At 45.0% G+C, this 25,662-nt stretch overlaps 1 protein-coding gene across 1 annotated transcript in view; it reads left to right on the top strand.

Annotated features, from left to right (window-relative positions):
* The first annotated feature begins 543 nt into the window (after positions 1-543).
* PIWIL4 (piwi like RNA-mediated gene silencing 4) overlaps positions 544-25,662 on the top strand; it is a 46,099-nt gene continuing 20,980 nt past the window's right edge. The window contains exons 1-10 of the mRNA XM_013057288.2: positions 544-657; positions 1,839-1,917; positions 4,711-4,842; positions 6,695-6,909; positions 12,049-12,170; positions 13,749-13,829; positions 15,129-15,326; positions 16,988-17,099; positions 21,406-21,529; positions 25,127-25,244. Of these exons, the coding sequence (XP_012912742.2) occupies positions 547-657; positions 1,839-1,917; positions 4,711-4,842; positions 6,695-6,909; positions 12,049-12,170; positions 13,749-13,829; positions 15,129-15,326; positions 16,988-17,099; positions 21,406-21,529; positions 25,127-25,244 (1,292 nt within the window). The 5' untranslated portion in view covers positions 544-546. The remainder of the gene's footprint in view (positions 658-1,838; positions 1,918-4,710; positions 4,843-6,694; positions 6,910-12,048; positions 12,171-13,748; positions 13,830-15,128; positions 15,327-16,987; positions 17,100-21,405; positions 21,530-25,126; positions 25,245-25,662) is intronic.

Genomic DNA, 25,662 nt, shown 5'->3' with positions numbered 1-25,662 from the left:
GTTAAAAAATAACAGGGGATAGATTGGGAGTAGATATTTACGATGTTAAAAAAAAAAAGGATAAAATTTCTTGCAAATCAAAAGAAAAACACGAGAAACCCAATTCTTAAAATAGCAACAGAAGTAACAGTTCAGAGAATGGAAAGCTCTGCAGCTATTACGCACAGAAGAGGTGCTTGGCCATACTAGTGAACAGAGAAGACCACCGGAGTAAAGTGAGTCTGATGCAACCTTCCAGGCATAGCGTGGGCAAAACCCAGTGTGTTGGAAGATGCCAAATTTGGAGGGGGTGGGGGATGGTGAGTCAAGGGAAGTCGGGGCTCCGCCCCGCGCCCGGTCACGTGCTCCCCGGAGCAGGCGGGATCGCTGCAGGCGGTGCGCGCCCCTCCACCCACGCGTGGGCCTCCGCCGCGTCTCCTGCTGTGGGAGTCGGAGACTCGCCGCGACTGCCACCTCAAGTCACAACCTTGTCCTCTGGACTCGGAGGGGAAAATACTCTTCTTGAGACCTTGCTGCCTGGAGGGTACCCCTGCGCTCGTTGGGAACATGAGTGGCCGCGCCCGCGTGAGGGCCAGAGGCATGGCCCGCAGCCCCAGCGCGGCAGAAGCCGGTCGCACCCGTGCCCCGCCATCACGGCCACAGTCGCCATCACCATCGGTGTGTAGGACTCGTGGCCGACAGGGCCTCGCGCTCTCCTTCTCGGTGGCCTTCATGCACACCGCCTTCCTCTGCTTTTACCTCCTCAGCTCTGCTGGGAAGGAGTGGGGTATCTTCCCGCTGGACGTTGGGTCTTTCCAGGGTTTCTCGTATTTTTCCCTTCCCGGGGGGTGGGGTGCTTATCCTGGTAAGAGAGTCATGTAGATATTTTTGGCCGGTGAAGAGTACTGAAGATTGGAGGCAAGTGCCTCATTCCTTTTGCTTTCTGAGAGTTTAATTACTTAACTCAGTTTTAAGTCTCTTGGTAAAAACTGTTGTACCATTGTAGGGCATATGAGCTAATATGATTTGTCTCTCTAATTCCTACACCTGCATAAGTAATCTCAGACACAGATGTGGTTTAGATTCAGTCGCTGTTTCTTGACCAACCAGCGTGGGTAGGACTCTTGGTTACATTTAGGCAAGTTTAGATTAAATTGGCCGGCGAATCAGCAACTTTTGAGGGATGTTAGGCGGACCTATCAGTATTTGGAGCAGTCTTTTAGACCAGAAGTTCTCAAGTGTGCTCCTTGTGCCTTTACTTTCATGTCATTGTTTTCCCTTGACTTCATGCATTTCTTAGCAGGCCAACATATACTTCCTGAGTGAACAGAAGTAGTTACTGTGAAAAGAGGAAATATCAGTGGTTCCCTTGGCCTATTTCATAAACAAATTTGGGACCCATTTATTCAAAAGAGTCATCACCTGAGCTGGTGACCCAGGTCCTCTGGGCTCAGTTTTTCTTGCTATAAATGTGTTTACATCGGAGGCCCCATGCCTGGAGACAGTGGAAGCATGAGGTCCGTGTTCATCTCTGCCACCTTCCCTCTGATGAACTCTCTGGGCTTGAGAATCCCAGCTCTGCCTCTTTATACCTCCTGTCTGGCTCACAGTCAAAACCAAAGTTTGATAAATGGGGAAGACTATAGCTGGTCTTTATCCTTTTCTTCTAGAACAAACAGTCTCTTCTCATCTTCTCTAGCATTTTAGGGACATTAGTTAGCATTAGCTGACATTCGTTAACATTAGTTATTGAAGATGTAGGACATGATACACTTCATATTTTGTGATAACCTTTTGGTTTATGACTTAACATCTTAAATCTAACCAAGCTTTTCTCTGCTCCCCCCACCCCATTTTAGCCTACATCTGAAGATACTGGCAACAATGAAGCATCTTCTACCGGTAGCTTGGCGGGAACAAGCAGGAAGTCCCAGAGTTGTAAGTGCGGCTTGATCCGCCTTCTCCTGTATCCCCTCCCATCTGCATGGACCTGGAGTGATTGCTGGGCTTTGCAGCAGCAGGCTGACTTCTCCGGCATCCCATTTACCTCTTCTCAGAGGATCCCCTGTGTGTGTTCGGTTTCTTTGGGACCCCAAGACACAGTCTGCCACTGAATTTCCTGATGCTCCTTGGCACTTGGGCATCCACAGGTGCCAGGAATCCAGTCTTCTGTTTTTTTCTGTTCATTGAATAGTTCTGAAAAATGTCCAGAAGTTCTTTATGACACAGAAGTGTCCGTGCCCCATCCTGAAGGGATGGTAGAAACCTACCACCCCAGCTGCTATGCTCTCTTCTTTTTTCCCACCATTTGATGGTAGCTGTATTCACTGCAAATCCAGACTGGGACTCAGGGTACTTGTCCATGGGCTACTGCAAGTTGCCGCTGTCACGGTGTGGGGTGGTATGCCCCATACCCTAGTTTGCTAGGGCTGCCATGACAAAGTGCTATAGACTTGGGGGCTTAAATGACAGAAGTGTGGTGTTTCATAATTCTGAAGGCTGGAAGTCCGAGATCAAGGTGTCAACAGAGTTGGTTTCTTCTGAGGCCTCTCTCCAGGGCTTGTAGAGGGCTGTCTTCTCCCTGTGTCTTCACATGGTCTTCCCTCTGTATTTGTCTGTGACTTTACCTCTTCTTATAAGGACACAGTCATATTGCATTAGGGCTCATGCTAATGACATTATTTTAGCTTAATTACCTTACTAAAGACTCTGTCTCAAATACAGTCACATTCTGAGATATGAGGATTTAGATCTTCAACAAGTAAATTTGGGGGACACATAATTCACCCAGTAGCCACGGCTGAAACCTGTTAGCTGCCCCCTTGCTTGGACTATGAAGTTATGTGATGTTAGTTCTAAGCACTTAGGGTCTCCCAGACCCCTGATAATCAGTCCTTCCACCATCATCTGCTGCTCAGCTGTCTATTCTCCACTAGGGATTTTCTAGCTCCCACAAGTAGCCTCTGTGCTCTGAGCTCGAGGAAGTGCACTTGGTCGCACAGAACACCTGTCTTGGGGGTTATCAGGTCATGCCATCCACTGCCCAGCTGCTCTTGGGACTTCCTTTCCACGCCTGATGAACATTCTTGTGACTAGCAAGGCTCAGACATAGAATTTTTTATTTGATTATTTTTAAAAATTGTGGCAAAATATACATAATGTAAAATTTTGCATTTTAGCCGTTTTCAGTTGCATACTCCTTGGCATTAAGGACACTCACATCATTGTGCAGCCATCACCACCGTCATCTCTCTTTTTTTTTTTTTTTTTTAAGATTTTATTTATTTATTTGGCAGAGAGAGATCACAAGTAGGCAGAGAAGCAGGCAGAGAGAGAGGGGGGAAGCAGGCTCCCTGCTGAGCAGAGAGCCCGATGCAGGACTCCATCCCAGGATCCTGAGATCATGACCTGAGCCAAAGGCAGAGGCTTAACCCACTGAGTCACCCAGGCGCCCCTCTAGGACTTTTTTATCTTACAAAACTGAAACCTGGTACTCATTAAAAATTAACTCCCCATTCTGTCCTCCCTTGAACCCTGGCAGCTACCATCTCTCTCTCTCTTTTTTTAAGATTTTATTTATTTATTTGAGAGAGAGCCAGCTAGAGGGAGCAAGAGCAGTGGGAGGGGCAGAAGGATAGGGAGAAGCAGGCTCTCCACTGAGCAGGGAGCCTGATGTGGGGCTCAATCCCAGGATCCTGGGATCATGGCCTGAGCCGGAAGCAGACGCTTAATAACTGAGTCCACCAGGCACCCACTGGTAACTACCATCTTATGGTAGATTGATTTTTTATAAACCACCTAACATTTTGAAATCAAGAGCAGTGAATGATATGGATAATATAGTACAAATAATTTTTAAACCTTTTTAAAAATTAAATAAATGTGATTTTCCTGGGAGACTCAGACTCCACAGAAACGGTATGAGCAGCGGTTTTGAGCCAGCGATAATGTCATTTGAGGGGGTTGCGATGGCTGTATCAAAGGGTGGTCAGAGTCCTAGAGATTGGTCATACTATTACTTCATAGTAATACTACTACTATGCCTGCTTTGTAGTAATACTCTGTACTTTCCTATTTTCACATTATCTTCAAAGTGCCATGTCATACCCCAACAAACAACATCTCTATACTTGTTTAAAGAGAAAATGTTCATTTGGAAACAGATTTTCCTTTCACATTTGCCAGAACCTAACAGTAAGTAACATGCCCCAAGGTGAAATGCTGGCTTTCATTTTCAAAGGAATGAACTCGCACAGAAACTGACAGCAGTGTTCTTGGAGTTCTCTTCTCAACACTGAGAGACGTAGCAGATTCAGCCCCAGTGCGTAAAGAAGTTGGTGTGGACAGTCTTTATCTCTGAGTGTTCAGGGGGTTATGCAAGAGCCGAAGGAGGGACAGCCGCCCTCCAAACCTGTGTGTGGAGGAGGGCATAGGGGATGGGCCTTTTTCTCCTTAACAAACAGGAGAATCAGACTAGACCTAAGCATTATGAGGTAGAGTTAACTTGTGGTATGTTCTTTCTAACAACACATATCACGCTTCCTTTACGGTTTTCAGGTTTTAGGCTGAAGACTTCTAAATAGTCACGATTATTTTCAGCAGCGAGGGTTGGTTTTCATTAAAGCCACAAAAGTCTGAGCTTCAGTCAGAGACTCAGTTTTGACATAGTAGTTGTAAACAGCATCACTAGAATGAAACATGAGATGTCATGGCATTCTCTTCACATTTTAGGTCAAGATGTTGTATCTTCTGGTGATGCTGGATGTACTTTAACTGAAAGAGGTGGGAAAATCAGACGGGACTTCAAGGACCTGAGTGTCTGTACCAGAGAGAAATTGGCCCATGTGAGAGATTGCAAAAGAGGTACGGAGTAATCGTGTTACTTACTTTTTAAATGTTACCAAATTGTGCTTAAGGAATTTTAATTTTTAGATCTAAAATAAACAAGTTTATATATTGACTTTAAAAACGTTTATTGAATGTCTGTTATATTTAAAGCATTATTTAGACACTAATTGTTTTAGCCTTAATTCTCTCCTTTATTAATAGAGGTAAGAATATTTCCCCTAAACATATCACTCTTTGAAAAGATGTTCTCCTTACACTTGGCGTAGGAGTTGAAGGATAGGCTCTGTTTCTTTTCCAACAGTTTTCCTATGGGAAACAATAATGTCTCTGTACTTCAGTTGTAAAAAGAAAGATCTAGTCAGTTTTTGGAATTTTTAACCATTTTTCAAAGTCACCCCTGAAATTACACCCAGAATTATGGGCCTATGCATCTTTAGGAAGTTAGGTGTTTTCATTAGATTCTTGAAAGGCTTTGTGACACCCTCCCAAAAGTTGGGAAAGACTCCCTGATGCAGATCAGTTTTCTTCAAGCTTTTTACAACCATGCAAAAAATTAAGGAGTAGATACATTGTTATCTAGCATACACACAGTACCACAAAAAATGGGACCCAAGTTTCATGAAAAATGCTTGCCCTTACTATGTACAAGGCAGTCTGGTCACTTCTGTTGTATTCTAGTCATTTCATAAAATGTGTTGGGTCATGTCATATGTTGTCATGACTTCAGCTCTAATGGGTCATAATTACAGTGTACAAACACTGGTGTAGGTAATATCCAAGGGTCTTGCCAGATCTGACATTCTAGGATGACTTCTCTTTGTCCATGAATATGAGTAGCTAAAATATACTACCTTTTCCCAGGATACAGGAGAACAAAAGAAAGCTTTTCTTTAATTAAAATAGTACAAGAATCACTTGCTTCTAACAGATATCTACCATACATAGAAACTGAGGAAATACCAATGCACACATGATGCTCTTTTTCTTTACCACCTTGGGAGCTCATGTTTCCACTTCCTTCATGAAAGGAAGCAAAATAGTGCCCATCTAATAGGATTCCTTTCTATAAGACAAACACTGGATGATTCCCTACAAGGAGAACTTAGAAGTACCTCCCTTGTGCCCTCCTAGATTCCGTCCTAGAGGGATCTGATGCCATCTTGAGCACTGAGCAACCACTATAATGAGGCCATCTCTGAATGTGTCTGATACACTTTGAAGAGGTGAATAAAAAATTCTGAGGGGCTGGAATTTCTGGAAGTTTACCCATGTCTGCAGAAAAGAAGCCCAGAGGCCTTGTCTGTTTTCATGCATAAAAGATGTGTAATTTCTCCTTCCCCCGTTCTCCCCTCAATCTCTGAGGGCCTTCCACTTTTCCCTGATTGAACTATTTCAGAATTGTCAGAAGGATGGGTAATTTTTGATTGTCTCGATTTCCAAGGGGCTGGGGGTTGTGCTCATGGTAAGAACTGGACAGTGTCTTTATAATCTAAGAGCAGCATAATTTCAGAGCAGCATCTAAAAATACTGCTTGAGCCAATTTGCGTTGCACAGACGCAGAGCTGGAAGGCAGGCTCTGGAAGAAATCCTACGACAAGAATGTCAGTATCTTCTCTTAGGTTCTTATGAGGCCTCCTTTACACAGATCACACGATCCCTTTTTAATTCCTGAATGTGTGTGTGTAGGATTCCATAAGGTTACTGGGCTGTAGGTTATGAAAGCTTGTCTTGTGTCACTGAACCAGAATCCTTGCTTTACAGCAACAACAATGCACAGGTAAGTAAAAATCTTAAATGGTGTGATTAATATTAACAAGGTGTGATTTTATTTTGGTGAAAAAAAGATGTTTTTTATTTGTCTTCTCAGGTTCCAGTGGAGTACCTGTGAAACTGGTCACAAATCTCTTTAGTTTAGATCTGCCCCTGGACTGGCAGCTCTACCAGTATCATGTGGCCTATGTTCCAGATATAGAATCTAGAAGGCTGAGAATTGCTTTGCTTTACAGTCATAAGGCACTTTCCAACAAAGCAAAAGCATTTGATGGCGTCATCCTTTTCCTCTCACAAAAGCTGGAAGCAAAGGTATAGTATGGTTACTTTTTACACCTACACACATGTATATACTTACACTCACCCGAGTATAGTTAAGAGGTTAGTCGATTGTCATTACATTTGGAACGAGTGTCTCACTTCTTTACTCTGTCCTGTTCCCATGCCTGAGAGCAGAAAGACTTCCTAATTAAGATCTCATCAGTATTGATTTCTTAATTAAGAAGCTGATGATGTGGCATTTAAAAAACAAGAGCTGTATTACAAACACTGCCTAAAACTGCGATTTAAAAAAATTTTTTTTTTTTTGCAAAGTGTCCTTGAAATGGGCCTCCTTTTTAAACTTTTCCCAAAACAGGCAAGACTTCAACAAACACCATTTAGCCTATGGCTTCAGAGCCTTAAATTTGTTCTTTTGCTTCTGCACAGTTGTACCTGTGTCTAAAAAACTTTATATCAATATCTCATTTGAAAGCTGTCATTTCTTTGATCATACGAAATATGAGTTATTGATATCAATTCTAAGGATTTTTTTAATGGTGTGATCACTGGATATGGCAGTCGCATGATTCATATTCCTTTATCCATGTTTTTGTATGTTCAGCATTTTCAGTCCTAAAATATACTGTTTTTGATGCTTTTATCATATATGTCCTAAGGCAGTTTTAAATTACTACAAGGAAAAAAGAACCACTGTCTTTTTTTTTTTTTTAAAGATTTTATTTATTTATTTGACAGAGAGCAATCACAAGTAGACAGAGAGGCAGGCAGAGAGAGAGAGGGAAGCAGGCTCCCTGCTGAGCAGAGAGTCAGATGCGGGCCTCAATCCCAGGACTCTGAGATCATGACCTGAGCTGAAGGCAGCGGCTTAACCCACTGAGCCACCCAGGCACCCAAGAACCACTGTCTTTATAAAAAATTAAAGTAGAGCATCGAATTAAAACTTTATGTTTCTATCCCTGAGAAACCTTAATCCTTTAGTTCAACATTTTGGACAGGATGGTACCAAGGCATAAATTTAAATTTTCTAGACTCCATATAAATCTCTGTGAATTTCCTCAAGAAATGCATTTTTGAGCACTCTTGGGGCCTTTATCTTTTTATGAGAGTCTAAGATTTATACGAGCTGCTTGAGTGATTATTTTCTCTGTATATGGAATTAAAAAATCATACCATAGGCTTAAAATTTAGAGGCTTGGAAAATCTGGATCTATAAATTTAGAAACATTTTAATTCATCGTAAGTCCTTATTGATCCTTCAGGGTTTTGTTCTATGACCAGACATCGATAGCATGCTAGTATGGTGCCTCTTGTACTTAAATGCTGTATTTTGAGTGTATTATCATTAAGGATTATCTTGTTCTTGTTGATACATCTGCAGTAACAGTGAATTAAATATGTTAATATTATACCCCCCCCCACACACACCGTGAGTGGTCCAGCTTTCTTCGATTGTATCTAACCAAAATGGAGAAATTTTACTCTACAGATGCTCAGAATAGACATATTATTTGTTTCTCATTCAAAATGAGCATGTAGTATGCACCTTAGGGATGGTATCTAATGAAGAGGCAGGTGAGTAAAAACATGGTTAGATCATGGGTCACTTGGATGGCTCAGTGAGTTAAGTGACTGCCTTTGGCTCAAGTCATGATCCTGGAGTGCCTAGATCAGCAGAGAACCTGCCTCTTTTTCTGTGCATTCTCTCTCTCTCAAATAAATAAATAAATCTTAAAAAAAAAAAAAAAGAAAAGAAAAGTTGTGAGACAAATCAGGGTTGTTGACTTTATTTCCCAGGTTTCAACAAAAAAGTATTGTCTTATATCTTATCACCCTATGGCCTGCCTACCCAGTGATGGTGAGATAGAAATAATAGAAATGGTGTCACAACAAACATGTTATTGTGCTCACCTTTTTATTCTGGTCTTCACAGTGACTCAGGCTTAATCCTGCATTCCCGTCCGTCTTCTGCACACTTTGTAGGATCCCTGTTTTTGTTTAGAGAGATCCTGCACTCATGCATTCATCACAGTCCCCCAGTGTGCAGTTCTAGAAGTCCTAGTCGGCTGCTTCCTGGCCTTCCACTGTCTTGCAGACCCCATCTGTGTATCTGTGGCCACCATGTGGCCTGCTTTCACTGGTCACATCTAGCTGCCACCCCTAGCATTCATTCTGCCCTTACAGAGAGCCTGCGGTGTGATTTCAAGGTGCTGGCATCATTGAGGGAACAGCGACAGATAAAACATGGCTCGTGTCAAATCATTTCCACTCAGTAGAAAAGTTACTGATGACCAAATACAATGCAAGGTTATTTACAAATGAATATTGTACAAGATTACATTTCTTGAGTACCTGCTCTTCCAGGCTCTCACTTAATCCTCTCAACACCCCTCGAGCCTTAGAGGTTAAGTATCTCGTCCAAGGTCTTCAAACAGAACTTGACCAAAGGCAAGATCCTGACCAGCAGGATACTTCAGTGGGAGCTGATACTGGCTCCTCGGGCGGGATTTGGGTCAGTGAAGGGGATGACGGGGAGAGGAGGGATCCCCAGACAGGACGGGGAGGAGCAAAGGCGCAGTGATAGAAGGCTGGGTGGGGGGGAGGGGCATATTTTAGAAACTTCTGATTGTTCAGGTTTGGCTAGGAAGGAATGAAGTTGTGGCTCCAAAGGTAGGGAGAGTCTTAAATGTCCTGCTGGGGGAGAGGGACCATCCTCCATGGAGCACTGAAGCCTCAGAGAGAGTGTTTCCATGAGATCTCTGCTAGATTACATTTACTCTGATGACATCCTGCTGGACGGTTGACAGGGGAAAATGGAAAGATTAATAAGAGCCACTGGAGTCATCTGGGCAGGAGTCAAAGGGGCTTGAATCAAGGGACAAAGCCCTGCAATTTATTTAACCTTCCTGCGTGCGTGTGCTGTGGGATAAAGATGAGATCAATGAATTATCCCGTTTAATCTTCACAACACTGGGACTTAGGCGAGACGTCCTCCTATTTTAGAGATGGGGAAAGGTACTAAGGAATTGAAGTGGCTTGCTCTGTGTCACACGGGCTGCAGGAGGCGGAGGACGTGGGTTTGTTCAGTTCCCAGTCATGTTCTCCTAAGCCCTGTGGTAAGTAACTGGAGCAGCGGAAACAGATGAAAGATGTTGTTGGTGTAGAAGTGCTAAGTCCTGCCAACCAGACGACCATGAGGTGGCTGCTGGGTTGAGAAGTGAAAGCACACTCTGACGCAGCCTGGGACAGGAAGCCTGGGGGGGCATGGGCAAGAACAAACACAGGAACCCAAGAGCAGTTGGCGCCTGGCGGGGGTGGGGTGGGGTGAGGTGCAGGGAGCTCAGAGAGTTTGCTTAGATGGCTCTTAGGAATGCAGTTCCTGGAGGGCAGTGTGAGGCGGGACCTCTGCTACCACCTGCTTGCCAAGCCCTCAACCCAATGACCTTTGGTGTCTGCAGCCTTTGTCCTGAAATCCCCACAGCGGTTTGAAAGCATCTCACCTCTTTTGCCTGCTAGACTTCTCCCAGGTGTTGATGAGCTCTTCCTACAGCTCTCCACCTCTGACTTCTCACGAGTAAGAAATCACCTTAGTGGAATACTTCACCCCCCCCCTCCCCGTGGAAGGACCCGTCTGTCTGTGTCCATGCAGTGAGCCATTCCTGCCCTACATTTCTGGTTCAGCCTGAAAGTGATTATGAGTACACTGTAGCTACAAAAAGTACGGATAAAATACTAGCTAATGAACTGGCCTCTTCTGATTTCTTACCTTCCTGAAAAGTCCTTGGTCACTGATTTTTATTGTCTGATTTGATCACTCTTTTATTCCAAAAGCCTGTACCAAGTCCTGTCTGGTCTGGCAAACTTCATATTTCATTGAGTAGCTGGTATAGAAACCTGTTCATGAAATTGTTCTATTGTTAGAACATTGTTTCCGATTATAGGAAATATACACATTTCTCTAGACCTTTCATAAGTTAGTAGATTCCCTGTGTGTTTTAATGTCTGCTGATTTCTTCCCCATGTTTACTTGCCCTCTTACAAATTCCCTGTCCTTACCTTTCTTTTCTGCTTTTCTCTTTTTTTAAAAAGGATTTATTTTATTTACTTGACGCCCCCCCCCCCCGCCCCGTGTGCAAGTGGGGGGAAGGGCAGAGGGAGAGGTGAAAGATTCCTGAAGCGGACTCCCCACTGAGTGGGGAGTGGGGAGTCTGAATCGGGGCTCCTTCCAAGGACCCTGGGATCATTACCTGAGTCAAAATCAAGAGTCAGATGCTGAACCAACTGAGCCACTTGGGTGTCTCTCTGCTTTTCTGTTTATGAATAAACTTTTGAGAGGCCTCTGGAATCCATGAACCCAGGGTGGGTTGGACAGTCCACTAATGGACTTCTGGGTGTCAGTGAACCACCTGAAAATGGGTACATCATTGTGGTATATACATATGTGCAGTTTTCAAGGGACAAGGCCTATAACTTTTATCAGACTCTCCAAGTAACTTGTGACCTGCTCCCCAATCTCAGCTAAATGAGGTCAAGAAACACTTATCTTTGGATCAAGTCTCTGTATCCTAAGTCTGATTTTGATTCTCCATTAAGAAGTTAGAGAGGTGGGGCGCCTGGGTGGCTCAGTGGGTTAAGCCTCTGCCTTTGGCTCAGGTCATGATCAGGGTCCTCTGCTCAGCGGGGAGCCTGCTTCCCCCTCTCTCTACCTGCCTCTCTTCCTACTTGTGATCTCTCTGTCAATAAAAAAAAAAGTTAGGAGAGGGATGCCTCCTTGGCTCAGTCGACTGCCTTGGGCTCAGGTCGTGATCCCAGAGTTCTTGAATCCAACCCTGGGTGGGGCTCCCTGCTCAGCAGGGAGCCTGCTTCTCCCTCTGCCTCTGCCTGCCATTCCCCCTGCTTGTGCTCGCTCTCTTGCTCTCTCAAATTAATAAGTAAAATCCTTAAAAAAAATCCTTAAAAAAAACAAAAACAGAAAAGAAAGGAGAGAGAAGTGTTGCTTTTCTAGGATTAGCAAGATAGAAAAACCCTGCAAGTGCAGTGTGATTAGATTATTACATGCTAACACCTGCAGTTCTGTTTGTTAATACATATTAAATTGTGACGGCTGTGTTGTCTCTGATTCCTCACACTTGAGGGTGACCTAGCGTGCACATTAAGTACCTCTTTTCCCAGGTCACCGAACTGTCCAGTGAAACTTTGAGAGGCGACACTGTGCGGATGACTCTCACTCTGACAGGGGAGCTGCCGGCAAGTTCCCCCGTGTGCACCCAGGTCTTCAGCATCATCTTCCGAAAGTGAGGCGCCTCCCACAGCACTTTAGTTGAGGCTAGCGATGCCATTCGGTACAAGTCTCGTGCTTTTCTGTAGCTGTGTGGTGATGGGCCCCGCAGTCCCTCGCAGCCTCTCACTGGCTGCCGCCTCATCATCCAGTGCTGAGTTGGGACAAAGAGCTCAAGGGTTGTGGGGTCTCAGTGGTGGCAGGGCTGGAGTGGGGTAGGGTGGGGTAGGGCTGCCTTTTCTCTCCCTTCTTTTTCTGAACCCTCTCCGGCCCTCCCACCCAGGCTGAAAAATCAGGGATGTCTGGGTTTGTCATGAAAGATCTATTATGCTCCAACATCACCCGCTGCTCTCTGCTCTCCCTTCCCCCTCAGCCCCCTGCCATGTGAACCCCTGGGGCAGAAGGAGGGTTGTGACGTCACTGTCCAGTGCCCTTCTAAGTGATGTGAGGGTCATTTGCCTCTTGGGGGTCATCTCGGGGGTTGTCGGGTGGATCTCCATGAAATGTTGATTTCTTGGCCCCTCACTCGACCTGGTAAAGAGAATTTCAAGAGTGGGGCCCGAAATTCTCATTTCTAGCATGTTTCCTGGATGACTAGTGGGAACACAGAGACTTGTAAACCAGTATTTTCCACACTCCTGGTTGGACCAGCAAGGTGATATGTTCAAAAAGCTTCGGCGCCAGTGCTTTGCTTAATAACGGCCTCTGGACAGAGAGTTTGGGTTTTGCTGGGTGGGATACACAAAAGGAATCCACCCCCACCCCCAGGTATGTTATTTCTTAATTCTAGTCAGACGTCTTGCTAAATAGCTTTGGATGGTATTCCGTGTTGGAGGCTGAGGCTCAATGACATTTCATAGCCCAAATCCTGCAGTTGTCACCCGTGTTTCCTGACTGGAAACGCTTACACTTCCCCCATGCCATGGGCAGCCTCAGATCGGTGACATGTCCTGTTCCAGAGGTGGCCAGGCTTAGTGGCTGAAGAGGCAGCAATGCTATGTAGCCTCATTAGAAACAGCCTCCCAGGGGCGCCTGGGTGGCTCAGTGGGTGAAAGCCTCTTCCTTCCGCTCAGGTCATGATCTCAGGGTCCTGGGATCGAGCCCTGCATCCGGCTGTGTGCTCAGCAGGGAGCCTGCTTCACCTCCTCTCTCGGCCTGCCTCTCTGCCTGCTTGTGATCTCTCTGTCAAATAAATAAAGAAAATCTTAAAAAAAAAGAAAAGAAAAAAAGAAACAGCCTCCTATCTCAAAACAGGGAAGAGGCCAGAAAGCCCTCAAACATGGCTTGCCTTATCTTCTCCATGCTAACCAGAATGTTACAACCACAGTCGTATTGTGGCCACTTATTTATCATTGCAGTTAAGTGGAAACAGACAAAAATAATTTCAGTTATCATTCTCAAATAGAAAGAAGTCATAGTTCTTATATACACACTCATAGGTATATTTAGCATCTAAACCCTCCAGTACTAGAAGAATGAGAGTTCTATAGTTCCGACATATTTTTATCATATATTCAGTGTGGGGACAAACTTAGAATTGTACTGTTACTAACTGATGCTGACCAGAGATTAAAAAAAAAATGTATACTTGCAGGATCTTAAAAAAGTTGGCCATGTACCAAATTGGACGGAACTTCTATAAGCCTTCTGAGCCCGTGGAAATTCCCCAGCACAAGTACGTTTATTTATATTTCCTGTTACCCTGAAATTGTTATAATGTGAAGAACGTAATTTGCGATGCAATATTACACGTTATGCTCTCCTGTGAGAGACTCTGTGTTATGAAAAATAAGGATTTTTTAAATTTTCAAGTTTTTTATAGAATGGAGAACGTCAATGTGAAGCTAGCAGCCTGTTTTCTTCTATTAGCGTGCTAGATCATTATCATCGATCCTAGAAGGAATCCAGAAACTGCGTTTTCTGCGTGTGACAAGTAATAATGAAGGCAGAGTAAGCAGGATGGTGTCACACCACGTAGTTGAAGCCGTTTTCTTGCTGACAGGAAGTTAGCACAGCCAGGGTGGTTGACATTGGGTAAGAAGAGGTCAGACAAACAAGTCAGCTACATGAAACTGGAATTTCCGCTCGAAATGGGAAGGAGGTGTTTCAGGTTAGGTCATCAGCTGTGTCTAGAATGGGTTGTTAGCTCTCCCAGATATGTGGTCAAGCTAAAGACAGAGAGGCAGCTGGTAACCCAAAGACAGATATGTAAACGCAGGAAGGAGTGGGAAAGGTAGAAAACGAGCGGGCAGGCTGTTTTGCCTTGTGCCAGGTAGGGGGGACATGGTTGGGTTTCTGTATGGTAAGTCAGTGTGGCACAGTGGTCTGTGTAAAGCATCCTGTCCATTTTGTCACTTGTCCCCTGCCATGGACAAGAAGCTCTTGTGAGCTGGAGTTGGCACAGGACATATGTTTGTCCTGAAGGCTGGCTCAGGAGCACTGTGAAGGAAGTCCACAAAATAAACTGAAGCAGTTCTTAAAAAAATATTTGCTCTTTCTTTCATGTCATTTTTGTTAAGTTTTCCTTAGGCAGGTCTTCGGTCCGTGATAGCCCTAAATATGGACGGGAGCCATAGCCTCTACTACAGTGTCCCTTGTGTCCTTGTACATGATACCATCTAGATGATGGCTTACTCTCATGAGGTCTCAACACTCTCTAGGCCATCGAGTCTGTGCGCTTTTCTGAACCCAGAGGTTTTCATTCTGGGATAGAGCAGATCTGGTCCAAAATGTCAGTAGTGCCAAGGTAAATTCCTCCCACTCTGTGGGCATGTAATTCTCATAAATGTACGTTCAAAGGCACTCCAGCTAGAAATAGCTAATGTTTTAATCAGCAACTAGAAGGAATCAGACTGAAAAAAAGTAGTTTCATAAGATCTAGAAAGTTGGAATGTAAAATCAGCATTTAAAAATGGTGATTGTTTCATGATATGGCATTTCAAATACGTATTTTTCAATATTTATTTACTTGAAGGTTGTCCCTTTGGCCTGGGTTTGCTATTTCTGTGTCACAGTTTGAAAGCAGGCTCCTGTTTACTGCTGACGTGAGTTATAAAGTACTCCGGAATGAGACTGTTCTAGAATTCATGGCTGGTATCTGCCAGGAAACTGGTATGTCCTGCTTTACCCAGATGTGTGAAAAACAGCTGCTTGGGCTCATTGTCCTCACAAGGTAAAAGCCTGCATTAAAAGCTTTTCCCTAGGGATTGCATTCTTTCTGCCTTCTGGGAATAGGAATAGCATCAGGGCTGCGTCCTGAGATCTGTTCAGTTTACCCACCTGCGTAGATGTGGCCTTGCTGGGTTGACTGGGGTTGGGACTTCCTGGAGCAGGCTTCGGGGAGCCTCTGCCAAAGGATAGGGTCCTGCGTTACCGTTTGCTGCACCCCTCCCCCACCCCGGGTAGTTTGCATTTGGCTGCTTCAGTAGCTCTGCCTGGATTTTCAACCCCGAATTTTGACTTTCAAGTTTCTCCTTGACAAAACGCAGCTCCAACAGTACTGCTTTTCTGCAGCCTTCATCCGGCCACTCCATTAAAAAACCCCGTTCCCTCCCCTGTGCTGTGCCGGTGGCACGCTGCTTACAGCCTGCTCTTTACAGCCATTTTATTTTGTTTCATCACATCACCAGGAGAGAACATTAGGTCCACGGCCCCTCTTATCTGGGAGAGTATGAGATCTTTAAGGCTGAGACCTTTCCAGTCCCTAGACTCTTCTATATATAATTTGCCCACAGTGCACATTGAACTGAATCAAACACAAATTAGGCTAATTCCTGAGTACCAGAAAGTCACCGTGTACTGCTGTTAGTCCGCAGATCATTCTTTTAGAGGATGTGCTAGCCTTCTCCCAGTCTGGCTTGGAATTGCCACTTAATGTTGTTTTTCTGGGTTATACAGCTGGGAGGTGGGACTGGTTGAATTAGCCTCCTGTCTTCCTAGCCTCCTGTCATGATCATCGGGAATTAGTGTATCACACTGTTGCAAAGTAACCTTACAAAGTACCAGGAGCCTAAGAGAAACCTGACAAGGAGGTTTCTGCCCCAGGGCTGGGGCGGCATGTGAAGACACCACATGCCACACAGAGCTGCAGAGGAGAGAGAGCTTGGAAGGATTTTAACCAATCTCCTTGGCAGTTCCACTAAGAGCCAGGCCTAGATGGGAGATTGAATGGGGTACTTGGGTTGCTTGGTTCATCAGCCTTTTTGGGGTGTCTTTCTTTTCTTTCTTCCTTTCTAGATTGATTTATTCATTTAAGAGAGAAAGAGCTGAAGTGGGGCAGGGTGGGGGAAAGGGACATGGAGAGAGAGAATCCCCAAGCAGACTCTCCACTGAGCGCAGATCCTGATGCCGGGCTGGATCCCAGGACCCTGAGATCATGACCTGAGCCGAGATCAAGAGGTGGACCCTTACCCGATTGAACCACCCAGCCTGCCCCCTATTTGGGTGCTTTTTATCAGAACAGCTATCTGGGAGCTAAAAAATTGAATGACACCAGAAGCTGATGGGAAAGTTTTGAGCAATGCTTCAGCCTTTGAACTTCTAGGAATAATTTATAGTGAAGTTAGAGTGTCTCTCGGTGAGAAAGATTGTGGTCTAATGACTTTCTCACCAGCTTTGTTGAAATATGGAGGTTTTCCTGTATTCTGAAGAGTTAATGAATGCTCTTCTCAGATAAAAGCTGATCATTAGGGGGAAAAAAAAGACTATTCGTGTATTACTATTGTAATTTCTGAAAGTTAGGAGTCTAATACTTTGAATTATAACTGTAGTGAAATAGCCACTTTGTCTTGCATGATTTGGGGAAAACATTGAAAGATTCCTTGCATTTCCCAGGTACAATAACAAAACCTATCGCATCGATGACATTGACTGGTCGGTGAAGCCCACGCACACCTTTCGCAAGAAGGACGGCACTGAGGTCACCTACGTGGATTACTATAAACAGGTTGGACTTTTTTACTCTACCCTCATCTCCCTTCCTCTTAGCTCAGAGAAGTCTCCCTAGTCCTTTCCGAATCAAACAAGTCAGGCTGAGTCTGTTTCTGACACCAATCTTCGACTTGTCCCTTCGCCTCCGTTCCCGCCTTCCCTGGCTTGGCTCAGACCCTCCTCCGGTCTCCTGTTGCCCCTCCTCCTGTAGCCTGGGGCCATTCCCTTCAAAGCATAGCTGATAATATCACTTCTCTGCTTAAAATATTTCTGTGGCTCTCTAGTGCCTCAGGCGCTGGATCTGAACTCCCCGGCAGTGCCCCTTATGATCTGGCGCTCCCTTTCCTGAGCCTCTCTCTCTCACCACTTTGCTTCCTTTGTGCGTTCCGCTGTGTTTCCCCTTTGTTTGAGGGTCCTTCTGTCAGTTACTCCCCTTCGCAGACGGACAGTCACCGACCACTCTTCCCTCCTCCGCTGAGCTGTCCGCTCTTAGGGACCTCCTGGTGCCCTCCCCAGGGGTCCCTTTCTGCATTTGGCGGCTTCACATTGTGACGGGCAGGATGTGAACAGTCTCTCTTCCCTCCTGAACTTGGAGCTCTTTATTTCCGGATACCCAGGGCTACCCAGCACCTTGCACGGAGCAGGTACACTGACATTTGCTGATGGAGTCGACTCCCTCAGGAGCTGGATTCAGCGCCTTCTCCATGACCTCTGCCCCACCTTCCATCCACAATTCCTTCCAGAGGCTCCTTCTTTTTGACGTATAATCATATTTCAGTCTCCAAAATATCACAGATGTTTTCGGAAACAACAAACACATAGCAAGAACTCTTCCTTTCTACACCTTTAAGCCAGTTTTTTTTTTTTTTTTTTTTCCCCTCTTAAGCTGATTCCTTTGGAAGGTCATCTTCACTCACTGCAATCACCTCTCCTGTTCTTCCTCTCTGAAACCTCCGCAGTCTGGCATCTGCTCTGCTGCTAAGGAAATAGCTCTCTGAAGGTCAAATTCAGCTGCCATTCTTATTCTGAAGGGCTTTTGGTGGCCCTTGACACCAGCGAGCCCTCCCCCCTGCCTGGAGCTGTTCCCTTCCTTGACTGGGGGGCTCACCCCTCTCCACCAGATTTTGTTCTTGTCTCAGCCTCCTTCGCTGTTTCCCCTTCCTTTTCCCCACATGTTAAATGCTGTTACCCACCCTAGCTCCCTCCTGAGGGATCTGATCTTCTTATCTTGAGACCTCGCAAATGGACTACTTTTTCCTTGCCCTCATTCTCAAATTACAGACTCATCTCCAGTTTCAGACCACGTTTGCGTGGATGACTCACAGGGATCTCAGAATAGCATCACGCGCGTGCTGAATGCGGGTCCTCCCCACTCCCACTTCTCCTTGGGAGTTCAGCCCCTGGCTGCCTTCCTCTTCTTACCCTAACCTGCTCTTTCACTCATCACCAACATGAACCCTTCCCCTCTGCACTTGGATTCTCCCTGGAACCCAGCCCCCCACCCCAGCCCTGTTCCCCCTGCGGGAATGCAGGACACCTCACAGATTCCCATCTGGGGGATTTGGGTCACCCCTTTATGGTGTCCCTGCCCCAGCCACCTTCACTGTGACTCACCATCCTCACTGCCAGCAGAGAGAGCCTCCTGAAATAATGCCCAGGAAGGTGGTTAAGTGCATTGACTGTGGAGTGAGGTAGTCCCGGCTTTGCCCTGTGACTTTGAGCAAAACACTGAACTTGGAGTGTCCTATGTAAAGCAGAGCCATTGATCTGCCTTCATGGTGCGGCATGAGCACTGAGTGAGGTGAGCGTGTCTACAGATCTCTCAGCCAGGTACCTGCATGTGGCAAGCTCGGGACACGTGGAGGAGACCCTGCCCCTCTTTTCCCAGCCTCCCCTTCTTCCCCTCTCGCGTCACACCCTTTCATTTCCTCTCATCTTTTAGCTTCATGGCTCCCCACCTTGCCACCAGGCACCTCATGCTGCCATCCCCGCATCCACTCGCTGCTGCTAAGCATTTCTCAGCCTTTGCTCATGTTCGCTAGACGTCCGCACAAATCCACGCTGCGCTTTTCCCTTTCAACACCAGCTAAAGCCCTAGCTTCGAAGTCAGCTGTCACCTCATCAGTGAAGCCCTCTCTGACCCCACTTCCTGTCACAGTCACAGGAGAGCTAGCCGTTCTCTGAGCATTTGTTCCACGCAACACACATTGCTTCTAGAATGTCTTCCTTGTAGAACAGGGATGGTGTTTGGCTAACCCGAGATGAACAGTGCTTACTAAAGTGTCTTGTGCATGATATGCTCCATAAGTGTTTGTTTATTAAACACCAAGTTTGTTGAACATTTGAGGTTTTTCTTGCCTGAGTAAGTGTGTTCCTTGAACAGAGGTATTTTTAGGATCTGTGATATTCTGAGAAGGGAATCGTGGTAAAATCCCACTCAACTTTCTTTGTAATGAGTTGTGGTTTACTGCATATTTATTGTAATTAGGGAGAAAAAGAAAGGAATTGTGCCAATTCTAGAGTGTTTTCCTCTCTGTCTCAGGGAAGGAACACTAAAATTACTATGTAACCAGCTCTCACGGTGGTCTTCTTGATATTAGCCTTTATATTTCCCTGTTTTATCTCGTGAAAAGCATTTTCAAATGCTAAAACAATCAGGGCAAGGGAGAGAGTAAGGTTTACTCTATGCCACAGCTTAAGGGGCAGAATTCTTGGCCATGTCACAGATAAATACAATATCCTCTTCCTGGAACGTGTCCCAGCTTTGCTGCCTGGGACTCCTCGTACTCCTGTATTTTCTTCAAGGTGTTCTGTTGGATTCTGCCTCCTTCATGAAGCCTTATCAGCCTTAAATTGTTTCACTGCCACCACCATACCCCACCCCCACCTTCCTCCCCAGGCACCCAGTACTAAATGGTATAACACACAGAGATTGCCAAATCTTATGGGATAAATGCTGGCTGTGCTAATTTCCAGTTATGGGACTTTGGGAAAATTGTTTAATTTCTTGTAGGTTTCCTCATCTGTGGAGGGGATGGTGATAGCGTCTGACTCGTAGGTGTGTCGTTAAGATTAAATGACGAAAAATGCAAGTGCTTAGCATATTCTTATTGGTGCTTCTCATCTTCTTTGCTTTGTGGATGTGTAGTTGGGTGTAAGGTAGGGGCTGTGCCTCTCATCCTTGTGTCCACGGTAGCTCCTGGCACATCACAAACATGAGCTATGTACTGAATTAAAGACATCACATATAAAAATTCTCCTTCTACGAAGACTTCCTTAAGCTTTTTAGCTGGAGCATTAGTGACAATTAGCCCTTCAAACTGCAATTTCCCAAATTGTTTTTCATTTTAATGACTAGAAGTCCTTATTGAATAGGGAAACTCCTGTTTCTCACTTCCTTAATTGTAATTACTGATGTCAGCATCACACAGTGCCCAGACATTTTGTAAATTATAATTCCAGTTGTTCTGTCATTAGTATTGAGTGAGCTATACTGGAAACGAGTGTTAATTGGGACCTTTGCCAGTTGGAAAGGAAATGAACTTTTGGCAAGGTGAGAATGTTTGAAATTCCAGCTTAGTTAGGCAAGGTGAGAATGTTTGAAAGGGGGAGGGATGGGGTGGACTATTGTGGAGGACTCATAAACCAGGCAGCGTGCTTGGTGGTTTACGGCAGATGCCGCTGAGCGATTGTCCCCCGCCCCATTTCGAACCTGTGGAAAGGTGAGAACTTCCTCAGTGTCCCAGTCAATGAAGACCACCAGCCAGGGATCAGATTTCCATTTGTCAAACTTTAGAGCTGCTTCCCTACTAACCGTCAGGCAGTCCTGGAAATCAGGGACGGTCCTGCTTTTGGAGGATCTCTGGAGTCTGAGTTATGGAACTGTCACCTCCAATCTGTGTGTAGATATTTTCCGAATGAGCACACTGGTTATGCCCGGAGCAGCCGCTGCGTTGGTCATCAGTGGTGGAAATAATGACACTGACTCAGCTCCAGGGGAGCCTGTTAATGTGTGGAGGTGGCTGGAGACGATTTGGACTCTGGATGAAACAATGAACAAATCTTTTTTTTTTTAAAGTGTTGCATTATAAAGGCTAATAATTAAAATCATAAAACAGACCCTGAGAAAGGAAAGATGAGTCCTTGGCAGGAAATAGAAATGAGTGGGGGAACCCTAAGGATTGGTGGGAATTTTTTGGTGTCTTTATTAAAAAGATTGGCTCATCTGTTCATTTTGGGATGAGCTTGTTGGTTTTAATTGAGGATGCTCATTTTCCAGTGTTTCATAGTAACTTTTCCCTCCTTCATCTCGCACTCTGTAGCAATATGATATTACTTTATCTGACCTAAACCAGCCAGTGCTTGTGAGTCTGCTGAAAAGCAAGAGAAATGACAGCACTGAGGCCCGGGTGGCCCACCTGATCCCTGAGCTCTGCTTTCTAACAGGTAATGTTTATGCTTTATGGTCTGTCAGTCAGGCTCGTCATCCCCGGCTCCAGACAAACTCGGCGGAGGGCGGGACCTCTCCCAGCTCTCGGGGACCGGAGCATTCATCTGACCTGTGCAGGGTGGGCCCATGAAGCCATGTGTGTTGGACAAAGTAGGAAGATAGAGAGCGCTTTGGAAATTGCTTGGCATAGGAAGAGGTGTATGTTTTCCTTAGCTCATGTATTCCCTTTGTTACTTCAATGTAAAATAGGTCCCCAGAGATTTTCCTGAAACTAAGCCTCTCTCTTTTTTTTTTTTTTTTAAAGATTTTATTTATTTATTTGACAGAGAGATCACAAGTAGGCAGAGAAGCAGGCAGAGAGAGAGGAGGAAGCAGGCTCCCCACTGCGCAGAGAGCCCAATGCGGGGCTCGATCCCAGGACCCTGGGATCATGACCTGAGCCGAAGGCAGAGGCTTTAACCCACTGAGCCACCCAGGCCCCAGCCTCTCTTTTTTTATGTGCTGTCTTTACTTTTTTATTTATGTATTTTAGACTGCTTAGTTGAGGTAATGATTGACATGCGAAAGCTATACATATTTAGGGGTGCATGGATGGCTTATTCAAGGTGAAGCGACTTGATATTGGCTCAGGTCATGTTCTTGGGGTTGAGTTTGAGCCCCATGGTGGGCTCCACACTGGGTGTGGAGCAAACTTAGTAAAGAAAAAAAATCAAGTAAAAGCTGTGCATATTTAATGAATACCTGTGGATGAATTTGAGGTAACTGTACACTTAAAAAACCATCATCACCATCAAGGTCATAGACCTATCCTTCACCTCCCAAAGTTTCTTACTTCCCCAATTATTATTATTACTTTGAGACACACTATTCTATTTAACTTCCACGTAATCTTTATGAAAATCCCTGTGATTTAGGTATAATTCTTAATTGCCCCCATTTAATAGTCAAGGGAGCCGAAGCTTGCAGCTTGCACTTAGTCCCATGTCTTTTAATAGGCAGAATTTAAGATTTTTAATAAGATTTAATTTATTTATTTGAAAGAGAGAGTGAGTGGGAGAGAGAGAAGGAGCAGGGAGAGAGGCAAAAGGAGAGGGAGAGTGAGCAGGAGAGAGAGACCTGAATGGGAGGAGGGGCAGAGGGAGAGGGAGAAGCCCACTCCCTGCGACCTGAGCTAAAGGTAGACAGCAACAGCCTAAGCTACCCAGGCACCTCAGAATTTAGGATTTAAATTTTTACCTGTTCAACTTCAGATCTTAATTTCTTTTTTATGATCCTTCTCATTTCAGAATGAGCGAGAGGATTCAAGGGAGTTAATTGAAACCAGAACCAGAGGGGCGCCTGGGTGGCTCAGTGGGTTAAGCCGCTGCCTTCGGCTCAGGACATGATCCCAGGACCATGGGATCGAGTCCCACATCGGGCTCTCTGCTGAGCAGGGAGCCTGCTTCCCTCTCTCTCTCTGCCTGCTTCTCCGACTACTTGTGATTTCTGTCAAATAAATAAATAAAAATCTTTAAAAAAAAAAAAAAAAAAAAGAAACCAGAACCAGAAACCTTTACAGTGGTGTTATCTAATTAGAGTGAGCTAAAAGGGAGTAGTCAAAGAACCAGTCCAAATTACTTTATTTGGGAGAGACTCTAGAGCTGCTAGTAACTTAATAAGAGATAAACTCTCAAGGTCAAAGTTTTCTAATCCAGAATAGTTTACAAATGGTAACACCACGTGTACTCTTACCTCACTGCCTTTGCGTTAGCTGGCCCCTGTGCCTGAATATTCTTTTTAAAAATTTATTTATCTTTATAATTCCCGTACAGTTACTGTACAGTGTTATATTAGTTTCAGGTGTACAATATGGTGGTTCAACCATTCTGTACATTCCTCAGTGCTCATCCTGATGGGTGGGCTCTCAGTCCCCTTCATCTAGCTCACCCCCCACCCCCACAACTCCCCTCTGGCATCCACCAGTTTGTTCTTTAATTTAGAAGTCTGTACTTCTGTTTGCCTCTTTTTTTCTTTGTTTGTTTCTTTTACTTCTTACATTCTACATATGAGTGAAATCATATGTTAGTGGGGCACCTGGGTAGCTCAGTAGGTTAAAGCTCAGGTCATGATCCCAGGGTCCTGGGATCGAGCCCTGCGTCGGGCTCTCTGCGCAGCAGGGAGCTACTTCCTCCTCTCTCTCTGCCTGCTTCTCTGCCTACTTGTGATCTCTCTGTCAAATAAATAAATAAAATCTTAAAAAAAAAAAAGAAATCATCTGTTAGTTGTTTTTCTCATTCTGACTTATTTCATTTGACATTCTACTGTCTAGATCCATCCATGTTGTTACAGATGGCAATATTTCATTCTTTTTTATGGCTGATAATATTCCATTGTGTATATGTATGTGTATGTGTGTACGCATGTATATATATGTGCTTGTGTGTATATATATATATATATATATCTACACCCCACATCGTCTTTATCCATTGGTCTATTGATGGACACTTGGGCTGCTTCCATATCTTGGCTATTGCAAAGAATACTGCAGTAAACATAGGGGTGCGTGTATCTTTTTGAATTAGTGTTTTCATTTTCTTGGGGTAAATGCCTAGTAGTGGAATTGCTGGATCATATTAAACCAAGCTTCTCTCCAGCATTTTTGAGCTTCATTAGTGTAGGACGCAATAGGACTTTGATTTTCTTCGGGTACATCGTTTGTGTGGTGCCAAAATGACCCTTGTTTTCCTTCTGCGTGAGTTCTAGAAGGTAATTCTCCCCATACAGTAGAATATGAGCACTTTTAATCAGGTTCATTTGATTAACAGGGCGGCACTAAGCAAGGAGGAGTTCCCACCTTTCACATTTGGTTATCAGTTACGATGGGTATATATTTATTTCACAGTTAGAAAAATCAGTAAAGGTAATTCTCGAAGGGAGGGACGCTGCTCATTCTTAATGGCGTTCTCATACTCTAGATCTGCACAGTCCCATTTGGCAGCCACTGGCCATATAGGGTTACTGAGCCCTGGAAATGTGGCTAGTGCAACTGAGAGGCCAGCTAGAGACAGGCTGTGAGTGTAAAATACACCCTGGATTTCTAAGACTTAGTGTGAGAAAACAGGGAAAATCACTTATTAATTTTTTTAATATTGATCACATGTTGAATTGATAACATTTTGGATATATTGAATTAAGTAATATATACTATTCACATTACTTCATTTTTTTGGCTTTTTAAAAAACAGATCAATGTATTTTAGAGGGGAGAGCAAGCAGGGGGAGGGGCAAAGGGAGAGGAAGGGAGTCTCAAGCAGACTCACAGAGAGCTGGGCTGGGGCTCCATCTCACGACTCTGGGATCATGACCTGAGCCGAAAGCAGGAGTCGGATGCTTAACCGACTGAGCCACCCAGCTGCCCCTGTTTTTGGCTTTTCAAAACGTGGTTGCTAGAAAATTTAGAATGACATGAGGGGCTTGCATTTTGGGGGGACAATGCTATCCATAGGTTAGATCCGAGTCAATTTAGGTGCAAAGCTTAAAATCTGGCAGAGCTGAGCTGGGTTACATTGCATGCTGTTCATTTTCCCCTTTGTTTTCACCTCCATTAATAGGCCTGACCCGCCAGGCAACCTCTGATTTCCAGCTGATGAAGGCCGTGGCTGGAGAAACGCGTCTCAGCCCTATGGGAAGGCAGCAGCGCCTGGCCAGGCTCGCTGACGACATTCAGAGGTACTGGGCCAGAGTGTATCCTGCCTCAGGTCTGGCTTATGGAATTGGATGGTCTACAGAATGCCTCATTCTTTGATGGAATGTCTCTTTGCTGTTGACTCAGGGCAAGGCACCTTTGGGTTGTGTGGTCCAGAGCCAGACGTTCATCCCTGATGCCTCAGGGATCACAGACGGGGCGGGGGGCGGGGGGGTTGGAGGGGAGGAGGCTGGAGGCCACGCGGGCCGAAGTACCATCCAGCTTCAACCAGATGACCCTCCTCTCATCTGTTTAATACATGGAGGTTTTGGATAAACATTTGAATGAAGGAAAGGGTTGGAGATTATAAAAACAGAAAACAGAACCACAGCAGACCCCCCCCCCCCGCCCCATATTCGAGATTGAGAATGCTCAGGTCTTAATATGGTGGCCTCAGCACAT

The sequence above is a fragment of the Mustela putorius genome, unplaced genomic scaffold (assembly GCF_011764305.1).
Source record: "Mustela putorius furo isolate JIRA1106 unplaced genomic scaffold, ASM1176430v1.1 tig00001069_pilon_pilon_pilon, whole genome shotgun sequence".
NCBI classification, from domain to species: domain Eukaryota; kingdom Metazoa; phylum Chordata; class Mammalia; order Carnivora; family Mustelidae; genus Mustela; species Mustela putorius.
The sequence above is the reverse complement of the archived record's forward strand: the minus strand, read 5'-3'. Positions and strand labels throughout refer to the sequence as shown.